Below are 12,155 nucleotides of genomic sequence, written 5' to 3'. Positions count from 1 at the left end.
TGCAAAAATCACCTGCGAAGGCGGGGGAGGGGGAGGGGTGGAAGGGTGGGACGGACGAAAGTGAAATGAATGGCGGTTTGGCGTTGGTGTGCGACCGGTTGTTTCACATCACTTGAAGGAGGTGATGTATTTTTTTTACATGTACATCATCTATTAGACTAGCATTTTTAGTCCTTAAAAATATAAAAAGTAATTATTTATGCATCTACATCATCTATTGAAGATGCTTTAGGGCTTGTTCGGTTGACAGGGAAAATAGAGGGGTTTGACAGGGATTAGCAGGTATTGCACCCTCTACAAGTCAAAATCCCCTTCAATCCAGCCCAATCCCCTTTGTGAGGGGTGTAAGCGAACGAAGCCTTAGGCCTTGTTTGGTGGAGGAGGTTTGGGGAGGTTTGGAGGGGAATATCCCCGCAGGGTTCAAAATCCCCAGAAATCCTTGTCAGCTCATTTGACACGTAAGGATTGAGCAGGCCAATCCTCTCTGTTTCCCCGCGAATCCCCCTCAATCCATGTGGTACAGAAAACCCCCTAAGACACCCATGGAACTGGACGCGTGCTTTGCTACTGCTGTTGTAGGAGGTTTAACCAAATAAGGCCTCATTTGACAGGAAGGGATTGGGGAGGTTTGTGGAGGGTGGATTTCAGAGGATTGGGTGAATCCCTTCCTTCCACCCAATCCCCTCAAAACCCCTCCATCCCCAATCCTCTTTGTTTAAAATTTCTGTTTGGTAGGCAGGGTTTGTCATATTGATAGAGCACTTAAAAATCCAATCTTTATAATGTAATTAACTCCCCTTATATCCTCGCTACAGCCTTGTACAAAAGAAAATCAGCAACATAATTTAGCAGCGACAAGAGAATAATTTAGAAGCAACATAATTTTGCACGATTTGAAATCAATATCTCATCACAGCAAGAACATAATTTATCATAACAGCGTGACTTCGAATCTCAAATCTCAGCAATCATAATTTATCAAACAACGTGATCTTCGACAACAACAATTCATTACGACAACAATAGTTCATTTCAACAACGTGCAGACACATGTATCCATCTTGTGGTGTCATGATCATCTAGCTTTGAGAACCTGAGAGAAATTTATCCATCCAGGTTGTTTATTGTTGCTTCTTTTGGTGACTGAGAACCTGATGAAACAAAAAGAGATGCAAATATCAAATAGATAATTATGACAGGAATTGTAAATCCTTTTTTCTGTAATTTAAACTGTTATATCAAATAGCTGAATAAAAGTGATACTATGACATGAATTGTAAATCCTTTTTTCTGTAATTTAAACCGATTGATTGGCAAGGATAAGTACGCATTGAAAGAAAAGCAAATGATCATCTAACTCTGTGATGTCAAAGATGCCAAAAGGAAAGAAGTCCCCGACTTGACAGCCCAGTTTTCCTATTGCATGGGTGAAGAATCTACTCCCTCTGTTCCCCAGTATTTGTCTTTCTAGACATTTCAAATGGACTACAACATACGGATGTATATAGATATATTTTAGAGTGCATAGTCACCCTTTTCTTCTTGAGCTCCATTTAAGTACAAGTAAACAGAAACATGAGTTCAGACATAAATAACAGCACAAGCACATTCCCATCCACATTGTTTTGGAACAGTTACAAAAATGAGATGCCATATGAATGCTGCACTATGCTTTGTTTATTTTCTGTTGCGACAATAAGTGAAGCAAGAGGGTTCACCATAATCTTTGGAACAGTTTAGTAAAGATCAGTTGCTGATAACATTTCACCATAATGAATGAAGATGGCTCATCATAACCAAAAAACTGGGTATCTGCTAACCTCTCAAGTACCGTTATCACCATGTTTTCACACTCTGAACTTTAAATTAATTTGTAATAATAAATTGCTCAGGTGAATTAAAAACTAGTGTTACTCAATAGAATTGGCAGCTGGCAGACATATGCACCAAATACTCCCTCCATTCGGAATTACTCGTCCAAGAAATGAATGTATCTAGATGTATTTTAGTTGTAGATACATCCATTTTTGTGACAAGTAACAGAGGGAGTAGTACTTATTTTTCCAAAAACAAACTGTTGACATTGCAAGAGAAATGGACTGTGATGGATAATACATGAAGATAGGTTATGAGAAAGTACCAACATAGGAATTAGCTGGTACACTTCACTTCATCAGCTCTACTTCTACACGCAAAATCTCCTTTTTGATCATGCCAGGCGATGTCTCCCTTTTCACATCAGTCTTCTTGCTCCAATCTTAAACCATGCAAACAAGAATGAACAGTCAATTACAATGTATACATTTCTCTGAACAGTCCTTGGATGCACACAGCCGAGCAGTCACAAAAAAATGTACAAAAATAGGCAGTCACAAGTGACATGAGCTGTGCCTGCTAATAGGATGAGCTTGACCCAATCTGATGGGGTTTAAAAGGCAGCAAAATGAACAGACTCGTCCTTTCACTATCTTGGCTGCACTTCTCCCTTATTATTTATTTTTTACGGCTATGTTAGACTAAGGAATAGGATGCTCTCGACCAGCCTAAATACAGTCACACAGCCCCAATGTTTTCAGCGTGCCTTGACTAATGAATTGCTAATTAACACTTGATTGCAGTCTACTGAAGAAAATACTAGTCGTGTGCAGCAATAGGAAATCATCCAGATGGCCGAGTTTCGTGATCAGCATCTACTTGAGTGGCAGAATCGCTTGCAAAAAGAAAGAGATTCGAATCATAACTCACACGCAGCCGGAATTATTTCTCCCCAATTCTGATAACCGGGCACCCAATACCTTAGAGCATATCCGCCAGTTCGATCGTAATTCGTACACATCCCAAAACAATCAATCAATCCCCTCTCCCCGGCTAATCTGATCCAATCCAGAGGCGATTCAGATCGGAGAGACGCGAACAGAGTATTTTATTTTATCCCTCTCGAGTTACTCTCGGCACGGCAGCGCCCCGCGCCGATTCGACAGAGGCGAACAGAAATCGGAGGGGATCGACGGATGTATTCAGAGACGAGGGGAGACACAGTTCTTGGCGTGCTTGCCGTTGAGGACGAGGCGGGAGGAGGGCGTGCGGGAGGTGGCAGCCATGGAGAGGAGGGGGGAGGGGAGGGGCTGCGGTTACTAACCACCGGGGAGAAGTCCAGTATGCCGGAGGAGATCGCCGGCGTCGAGGCAGCGCGGCGTCTTAGGGAGGAGTCGGCGGTCGGGTCAGGCGGCGGCGTGAGTCGGGCGAGCAAATCCTCGAGGGGGGCCTCGAGGGTTCTGTAGCGCCTGGAAACTGATGGATCAACGGGGAATCGGGAGGGTTGGACCGTTGAAACCCCGGGTACCCCCCCTCCCCTCCCCATTTCACACGAAACAAACGAGGCCTACGAGTTTATGAGGGGGAGGGATTAGTGGGGAATTGAGAGGATTGAGTGAAAGAGAGGGATTAGCCAAATCTCCTTAGACACCCCTCTACTCCGGAGCTGCAAAATCTTCCCTGTCAAACGAGGCCTTAGAGCAACTTCAATGGGACGACCCATTTTGTCCGTTCGGGTCATCCGGACAAAAAAGATGGCCCAACGGGGCGACCCAAACGGACAAAGCGTCCGCCCGCTGTCCGCGTACTGTCCGTCCCGGACCCAAACTGAACGCAAATATAGGAAGAAATGGGTCCGCGATGGACAAAAGCGGACGCTCCCATCGCTCGCTCTCGTCCGCCTCCAGCCCTCTCGTGTCCGGCCTGGACCCACCTATCAGTGACCCAGCACTGCCTCCACAACCACAGCGACGAGGCCACCGGCGCAGGCCGCCGCGGCGCTCACCCGAGGCGCCACCGGCGCAAGCCGCCGCAGTGCTCACCGGCGAAGCCACCGACGCAAGCCGCTGAACCGAGCAGAGTAGCGGGGAGATCTCGCGGAATGGCAAGCGGGTGACAGGGAGATCTCTGACACTCCTCCTCCGTTCTGCGTCCCCGGCGACGCTCTTGGGACCTGGCCAGCCTGGAGCACAACGGGATACTGGGCCGCGGCCGCCTGCGGGCCGCCGGAGCGGTCCGTCTGTCCGGCGGCGCAGGACCATGGCGCGAGAGGAAGGAGAGGCAGCCGTGGCGCTCGCACCGCCAGAAGCTGCAGGCGCGGCGAGCTCGAGGAGGGAGCGGGGCGGGGAGCTCAGGACCGGGCGCGGCGAGCTCGAGGAGGGAGCGGGCGCGGCGAGCTCGAGAAGGGAGCGGGCGCGGCGATCTCGGGTGGGCGCGGTGCGACAAGCTCGGGGAGGGAGCAGCGCCAGGGCGTGGCGGCGTCGGAGCCAGCCGGCAACGGCCGGAGCAAAGGGTGAAGGCACCGTTGACATGCACGGGAGAAGAAGCAGAGAAGGAAATGGCCCGACCGTTTGTCCGCTTTTTATGTGTTGCGCGTTCGGTGGATCCATCAGCCGCATTTGTCCACCTCATGTCCGATGGACGGACAGATGATCCAAATAGACAAAAAACAGATGAAATCCGTATCCATTTGAATCGCCCCATTGGAGTTGCTCTTACGAGCCTCCCTTCCCCGACAGAAGGTGCAGGGCAAGACTGGTTAGCACCACGTGGGACTCTCGCGGACATCGGTTCAAGTATGAGCAAAGAAAGTTGGCACCACGGGAGATTTGGAGTTTTGCACAGCTACACCCATCAATCCCAGTTAAAGTTGTCGTTGATTATAGGAGCGTTAAGCAACACGAGAAGAGAAGAAACAAATCATTCAATCAACCAGCTGGTGCATGGACTTGCACACCCTCTTCCCCCAACAATCTCGCTAGTTTCGGGGATCGCGCACTGGACACAATACTCTCCCCCCTCACTCTCACAGTACCAAACCAGGCTCAAGAAGCATGGAGCAGCCACACTTCAATCCTCTCGCGATGCTACGTCTACGTACTGTAGCCGTGGCCGCCGCCTTGCTGCTGCTGCTGTCCTCCCCCGCCCCGACCTCCCAGCTCAGCCTCGGCGCCACATTTGGCGTCTGGATCAATGGCGCCGCGGCGCCACCGCCTCCTCCCGGCTCCGCCTCGCTGGGGCCCTCCTCGACGCAGATCCAAGGCGGCGGGCAAGAATACACGGCGCTGCAGGCCCTGAAGGCGGCCATCTTTGAGGACCCCCGCGGCGCGCTGTCGTCCTGGCAGGGGCCAAATGTCTGCGCCTACAAGGGCGTCTACTGCTCCGCGCCGCCCGCTGGCGCGGCGGCGGCGGGCGCGGTGGTCGCCGGCATTGACCTCAACCACGCGAGCCTCAAGGGCACGCTCCCGGCCGCCCTCTCCCTCCTCTCCCACCTCACGTTCCTCCACCTTAACAGCAACCGCCTCGCCGGCGCCGTTCCAGACACGCTCGGGGACCTGCAGTACCTCACCGAACTGGACCTGAGCAACAACCTGTTCTCCGGGCCCTTCCCCGCGGCCACATTGCTCATACCGTCGCTGGTCTACCTCGACCTGCGGTTCAACGGCTTCTCCGGCGAGCTCCCTGACGAGGTCTTCGCCAAGAACCTGGACGCGCTCTTCCTCAACAACAACCAGTTCGAGGGCCAGATCCCGGAGACGTTGTGGTCGTCACCGGCAACGGTGATCACCCTGGCGAACAACCGCCTGACGGGGCCCGTCCCGACGGCCTACGGCTACGGCGGCAGGGTCCGTGAGTTGCTGTTCCTCAACAACAAGCTGACCGGCTGCGTCCCGGAGGCCCTGGGGTTCCTGCCTTACATCGAGGTGCTGGACCTCAGCAACAACCTGCTGTCGGGCCACCTGCCGAGCACGCTGTCGTGCCTCTCCGGCATCGAGGTGCTCAACATCGCGCACAACCAGTTCACCGGCGAGCTGCCGGAGCTGGTGTGCGACCTGAGGCGGATCACGAACCTGTCGGTCTCCTTCAACTTCTTTTCCGGGATCAGCCAGGATTGCGACCGGCTGGCGGGGCGGAATGTCTTCGACTTTGCGGGCAACTGCGTCCCGGGGCGGGGCATGCAACGGCCGCAGCCCGAGTGCGACGACGCGCCGGGAGACGTCGGGCTCAGCTGCCTGCGCATCCCGGGGTCGCGCCCTGTTGCGTGCGCCGAGGCCGCGGTGTCCATCGGCATCGGCGTCACCTTCGGCGGCCCGCTGCCGTTGGGGCTGTCCGGCGGCGGCGCCGGTGTCACGGTCACCGTCCCCTGATCGTACCAAGCAGGCCGGGCATGTACTTTTTTTTGGGTTCATTAATTAGCCTTCTTTCTTGGCAGAGCGCCTGGATCATTACGTGATGGTGGTAATCGGTTGGTTTTTGGCTCCGTCCTGACATACATTTTTGCATGCCTAAATTAACCATGCAGGTGGTAAGCGCATGTACTAGAGTTTTCTCTAAACCCGTAGAAACCTGAGCACCAAGTAATTCAGCTTCTAGAAACCACATTGTTTCTCAGTTTAGTTCGAAAAATACCGAGCTGCCAAAGCGCAACAGGGTGAACCCGTGATGCTTTTGCTCAGTGACGAGACTGGCGCCCGATTGTGCTGTGCTCGCGGGCCTGCTTACTTTTGAGCTGGAAAAGGAGGGATTTCACAATGAGTTGAGACTGGAATTAATGGCTCCTCCATAAATGCAAAGCTGGTGGATACAACCACCCGCAGCAGGGAGATGGGCCATGGCCGGCCGTGGAGGGTGCTCGGATGTCGGGCCATGTGACGTGCTGCCCTTCTCTTTCTCGTGCACTCGTACGCGTATTCGTAGTAGGCTGGTCATAATGGGGAGAAACTTAGGAGTAACATCACACACTTTAATACAATTTTGCTTATGTGACACATATTTAATGAAGAGAGAGGTGCTTGTGGTAACTAGCTAAGTTATTGGAACATCACACATTCCAAAAAACAATGAGTCTATAACCTAATAAATACATCGTTGCATGACACTACATAAATGTTTCTACCCATTATGAAGGTAGTAACATAGTCTAGGGAAGTGTGTAAGTTACTAGCTTATATTCTTGCCCATTGTGACCAGCGGTAGTAAATCGGATCAGCTGTTTCGTTTCGCAATTCACGCCAGTAGCACGTATTCCGCTGCTTGTGCGCGCTTTGGGTTCTGTTCCAAAATGCCCGCTTGATTTGATTTGACGTGCCTTAAGTACCGAGGCCTCTTCTAATGTATTGGTGCTATGATAGTGGGTTTATGTCTGTTTACCTATTGATGATAGTATCCCTGATGAAAAAAACTAGCTGTTATAAATGCTTTTTGTAATACTTGGTATGCACACTATGCTAATTACTACATCCGTCTCGGTGTATAAGTCATTCATGTAGTTCTTGGTCGAACTATGTAAATAAGTAGTATTATATATTACAATATATATATATATATATATATATATATATATATATATATATATATATTTCAAAACTACTTTGTGTAGAAATCTAGTGATATAATTTTCATGACATATAACACATATTTAATTTCTTAAATCGATGACCTAGAACTACATGAATGACTTATACACCGAGACGGAGGGAGTATATTGTTGCTAAATTTATAACATCTAGTTTTACATACCAAAAGAAAAAAGTTTTTCTTTGATTTAAAACATTACTTTTGGTATGACCTACATCTTTATACATGAGTAGATGGTGTTATTAGATGTTGATACTTAAGCATGAACCAGAACAAATTCTACGAAAGTGTCACTTCGAGGTTTACGGAGGACACCGTAGGGGAGACAGAACTGCACGCAAGATATTACAATTCGGTTTTTATTGGCCTACTCTTTTCAAAGATGCACGTAAGTTTGTTCTATCCTGTGATAATTGTCAAAAAATTGGTAACATTAGTAGACATCAGGAAATGCCTATAAATTATTCACTTATTATTGAACCATTTGATGTTTTGGGATTTGATTATATGGGACATTTTCCTTCCTTCAATGGGTATACTCACATTTTAGTTGATATTGATTACGTTACTAAGTGAGTAGAAACTATTCCAACTAGTAGAGTGCTGATAACAGCACTTCTACTAAAATGCTTAAGAAAAATTATCTTCACAAGGTCTGGAGTCCCTAAATATTTAATGACTGATGGTGGTTCATATTTTATCTATGGTGCTTTCTGTAAACTTCTTGCTAAATATGATGTTAACCAGCATCTCCATATCACGCTCAGTTTAATGACAAGTAGAATTAAGTAATAAGGAAATAAAATTAATTTTGTAAAAGACCGTCAATAGGTCTCAAAAGAATTGGTCCAAAAAACTTGATAATGCATTATGGGCTTATAGAACTGCTTATAAAAATCCTATGGGCATGTATGGTTTATGGGAAAGCATGTCACTTACCTCTCGAATTAGAACACAAAGTTTATTGGGCAATTAAGAAACTCAACTAAGATTTCAAATTTGCCGGTGAAAAGAAGTTATTTGACATTAGTTCACTTGATGAATGGAGAATCCAAGCCTTTGAAAATGCCAAACTGTTTAAGGAGAAAGTCAAAAGATGGCATGACAAAAGAATACAAAAGCGGGAATTTAATGTATGTGACCATGTCTTGCTATACAATTCCCGTTTAAAATTTTTTGCAGGAAAACTTCTCTCTAAGTGGGAAGGACCTTACATTATCAAAGAAGGCCACCGTTCCGGTACTATCAAGATCAACCACGCCAAAGGTGCTGAATGGACAAAGAATTAAACATTATATCTCAGGTACGCATATAAATGTTGAGACCAACATTATTTATTCCATAACACCGGAGGAGTACATAAAGGAAACCTTCCAGAACGTTTCAAAACCCTGAAAAGAAATAGATATGTGATACGATAAGTAAACCGACTACAAAAGTTTTCTAAAGGAAATTTTACTCTGTTTTGGAATATTTAAAAAGTTAGGAAAATAATAAGTAGTCCGGAAAGCGCGCGAGCAAGCAACAAGCCTAGGGGCGTGCCCTATCCCCCTAGGCACGCCTCCCGAGCTTGTGGCCATCTCGTGTGCCCTCTGGACTCCGTTTTCTCCCAGATTACTTGTTTTTGCACGGTAAAAATTTATTATATAATCTCCCAAAGGTTTTGACCACCGTATCACGACAATACCCTCTGTTCTTATTCCGAGCTATTTTTCTGATAGATCTAGATCGCCATGACATCTCCAATTGCCCCCAAGGACAAATTCTACAAGAAGGTTATCAACCCCTATCTCCCGGAGGTGATGAAACACCCACAAACCATTGAGATGCGTGAGGGGTGCTTCACATCCAGGATGTTCAAGGGCCAAAATGTTGGGGAACGTAGTAATTTCAAAAAAATTCCTACGCACACGCAAGATCATGGTGATGCATAGCAACGAGAGGGAAGAGTGTTGTCTACGTACCCTCGTAGACCGAAAGCGGAATCGTTAGCACAACGCGGTTGATGTAGTTGTACGTCTTCACGATCCGACCGATCAAGTACCGAACGTACGACACCTCCGAGTTCAGCACACGTTCAGCCCGATGACGTCCCTCGAACTCCGATCCAGCCGAGTGTTGAGGGAGAGTTTCGTCAGCACGACAGTGTGGTGACGATGTTGATGTTCTATCGACGTAGGGCTTCGCCTAAGCATCGCTACAGTAATATCGAGGTGGACTATGATGGAGGGGGACACCGCACACGGCTAAAGGATCAAACGATCAATTGTTGTCTCTTTGGGGTGCCCCCTGCCCCCGTATATAAAGGACTGGAGGAGGGGGAGGGCCGGCCCTCTATGGCACGCCCTAGGGGAGTCCTACTCCCACCGGGAGTAGGATTCCCCTTTTCCTAGTAGAACTAGGAGCCCTTCTAAGTAGTAGGAGTAGGAGGGAAGGAAAGGGAAGGGAAAAGGAGAAGGAAGGAAGGGGGCGCCCCCCTCCCTAGTCCAATTCGAACCAGCCCATGGGAAGGGGTGCGACCACCCTTTGAGACCTTTCTCTCCTTTCCCGTATGGCCCATTAAGGCCCAATATGAATTCCCGTAACTCCCCGGTACTCTCAAAAATACCCGAATCACTCGGAACCTTTCCGATGTCCGAATATAGTCATCCAATATATCGATTTTTACGTCTCGACCATTTCGAGACTCCTCGTCATGTCCCCGATCTCATCCAGGACTCCAAACTCCTTCGGTACATCAAAACACATAAACTCATAATATAACCGTCATCGAACTTTAAGCGTGCGGACCCTACGGGTTTGAGAACTATGTAGACATGACTGAGACACGTCTCCGGTCAATAACCAATAGCGGAACCTGGATGCTCATATTGGCTCCTACATATTCTATGAAAATCTTTATCGGTCAAACCGCATAACAACATACATTGTTTCCTTTGTCATCGGTATGTTACTTGCCCGAGATTCGATCGTCGGTATCTCAATACCTAGTTCAATCTCGTTACCGGTAAGTCTCTTTACTCGTTCCGTAACACACCATCTCGCAACTAACTCATTAGTTGCAATGCTTGCAAGGCTTAAGTGATGTGCATTACCGAGAGGGCCCAGAGATACCTCTCCGACAATCGGAGTGACAAATCCTAATCTCGAAATACGCCAACCCAACAAGTACCTTCGGAGACACCTGTAGAGCACCTTTATAATCACCCAGTTACGTTGTGACGTTTGGTGGCACACAAAGTGTTCCTCCGGTAAACGGGAGTTGCATAATCTCATAGTCATAGGAACATGTATAAGTCATGAAGAAAGCAATAGCAACAAACTAAACGATCAAGTGCTAAGCTAACGAAATGGGTCAAGTCAATCACACCATTCTACTAATGATGTGATCCCGTTAATCAAATGACAACTCATGTCTATGGTTAGGAAACATAACCATCTTTGATCAACGAGCTAGTCAAGTAGAGGCATACTAGTGACACTCTGTTTGTCTATGTATTCACACATGTATTGTGTTTCTGGTTAATACAATTCTAGCATGAATAATAAACATTTATCATGATATAAGGAAATAAATAATAACTTTATTATTGCCTCTAGGGCATATTTCCTTCAGTCTCCCACTTGCACTAGAGTCAATAATCTAGTTCACATCGCCATGTGATTTAATACCAATAGTTCACATCACCATGTGATTAACACCCATAGTTCACATCAACATGTGACCAACACCCAAAGGGTTTACTAGAGTCAATAATCTAGTTCACATTGCTATGTGATTAACACCCAAAGAGTACTAAGGTGTGATCATGTTTTACTTGTGAGAGAAGTTTAGTCAACGGGTCTGCCACATTCAGATCCGTAAGTATTTTGCAAATTTCTATGTCAACAATACTCTGCACTGAGCTACTCTAGCTAATTGCTCCCACTTTCAATATGTATCCAGATTGAGATTTAGAGTCATCTGGATTTGTGTCAAAATTTGCATCGACGTAACCCTTTACGACGAACCTTTTTGTCACCTCCATAGTCGAGAAACATATCCTTATTCCACTACGGATAATTTTGACCAATGTCCAGTGATCTACTCCTAGATCACTATTGTACTCCCTTGCCAAACTCAGGGCAGGGTATACAATAGGTCTGGTACACAACATGGCATACTTTATAGAACCTATGGCTGAGGTATAGGGAATGACTTTCATTCTCTCTCTATCTTCTGCCGTGGTCGGGTTTTGAGTCTTACTCAACTTCACACCTTGTAACACAGGCAAGAACTCCTTCTTTGACTGTTCCATTTTGAACTACTTCAAAATCTTGTCAAGGTATGTACTCATTGAAAAACTTATCAAGTGTTTTGATCTATCTCTATAGATCTTGATGCTCAATATGTAAGCAGCTTCACCGAGGTCTTTCTTTGAAAAACTCCTTTCAAACACTCCTTTATGCTTTGCAGAATAATTCTACATTATTTCCAATCAACAATATGTCATTTACATATACTTATCAGAAATGATGTAGTGCTCCCACTCACTTTTTTGTAAATACAGGCTTCACCGCAAGTCTGTATAAAACTATATGCTTTGATCAACTTATCAAAGCGTATATTCCAACTCCGAGATGCTTGCACCAGTCCATAGATGGATCGCTGGAGCTTGCATATTTTGTTAGCACCTTTAGGATTGACAAAACCTTCTGGTTGCATCATATACAACTCTTTCTTTAATAAATCCTTTAAGGAATGCAGTTTTGTTTATCCATTT

At 46.8% G+C, this 12,155-nt stretch overlaps 1 protein-coding gene and 1 long non-coding RNA gene across 2 annotated transcripts; one reads left to right on the top strand and one right to left on the bottom strand.

Annotated features, from left to right (window-relative positions):
• Nucleotides 1-866: 866 nt before the first annotated feature.
• LOC125552724 lies at nt 867-3,373 on the bottom strand. Its single transcript, XR_007303764.1, has 3 exons — nt 3,140-3,373; nt 2,141-2,257; nt 867-1,151 (listed from the first exon to the last, which is right to left on the bottom strand). It is a non-coding gene; the product is annotated as an uncharacterized LOC125552724 (long non-coding RNA).
• A 1,316-nt stretch (nt 3,374-4,689) lies between these two features.
• Nucleotides 4,690-6,309, top strand: LOC125520741 (leucine-rich repeat extensin-like protein 6). The gene has a single exon (XM_048685778.1). It carries the CDS (start codon nt 4,869-4,871, stop codon nt 6,180-6,182), a length of 1,314 nt encoding a protein of 437 aa, XP_048541735.1. The 5' UTR covers nt 4,690-4,868; the 3' UTR covers nt 6,183-6,309.
• Nucleotides 6,310-12,155: the final 5,846 nt, after the last annotated feature.

The sequence above is a fragment of the Triticum urartu genome, chromosome 1 (assembly GCF_003073215.2).
Source record: "Triticum urartu cultivar G1812 chromosome 1, Tu2.1, whole genome shotgun sequence".
NCBI classification, from domain to species: Eukaryota; Viridiplantae; Streptophyta; class Magnoliopsida; order Poales; family Poaceae; genus Triticum; species Triticum urartu.
The sequence above is the reverse complement of the archived record's forward strand: the minus strand, read 5'-3'. Positions and strand labels throughout refer to the sequence as shown.

Bases quoted from the DNA above. Each gene is read 5' to 3' on its own strand.
- LOC125520741 (XM_048685778.1), top strand. From the start codon at position 4,869: ATGGAGCAGCCACACTTCAATCCTCTCGCGATGCTACGTCTACGTACT.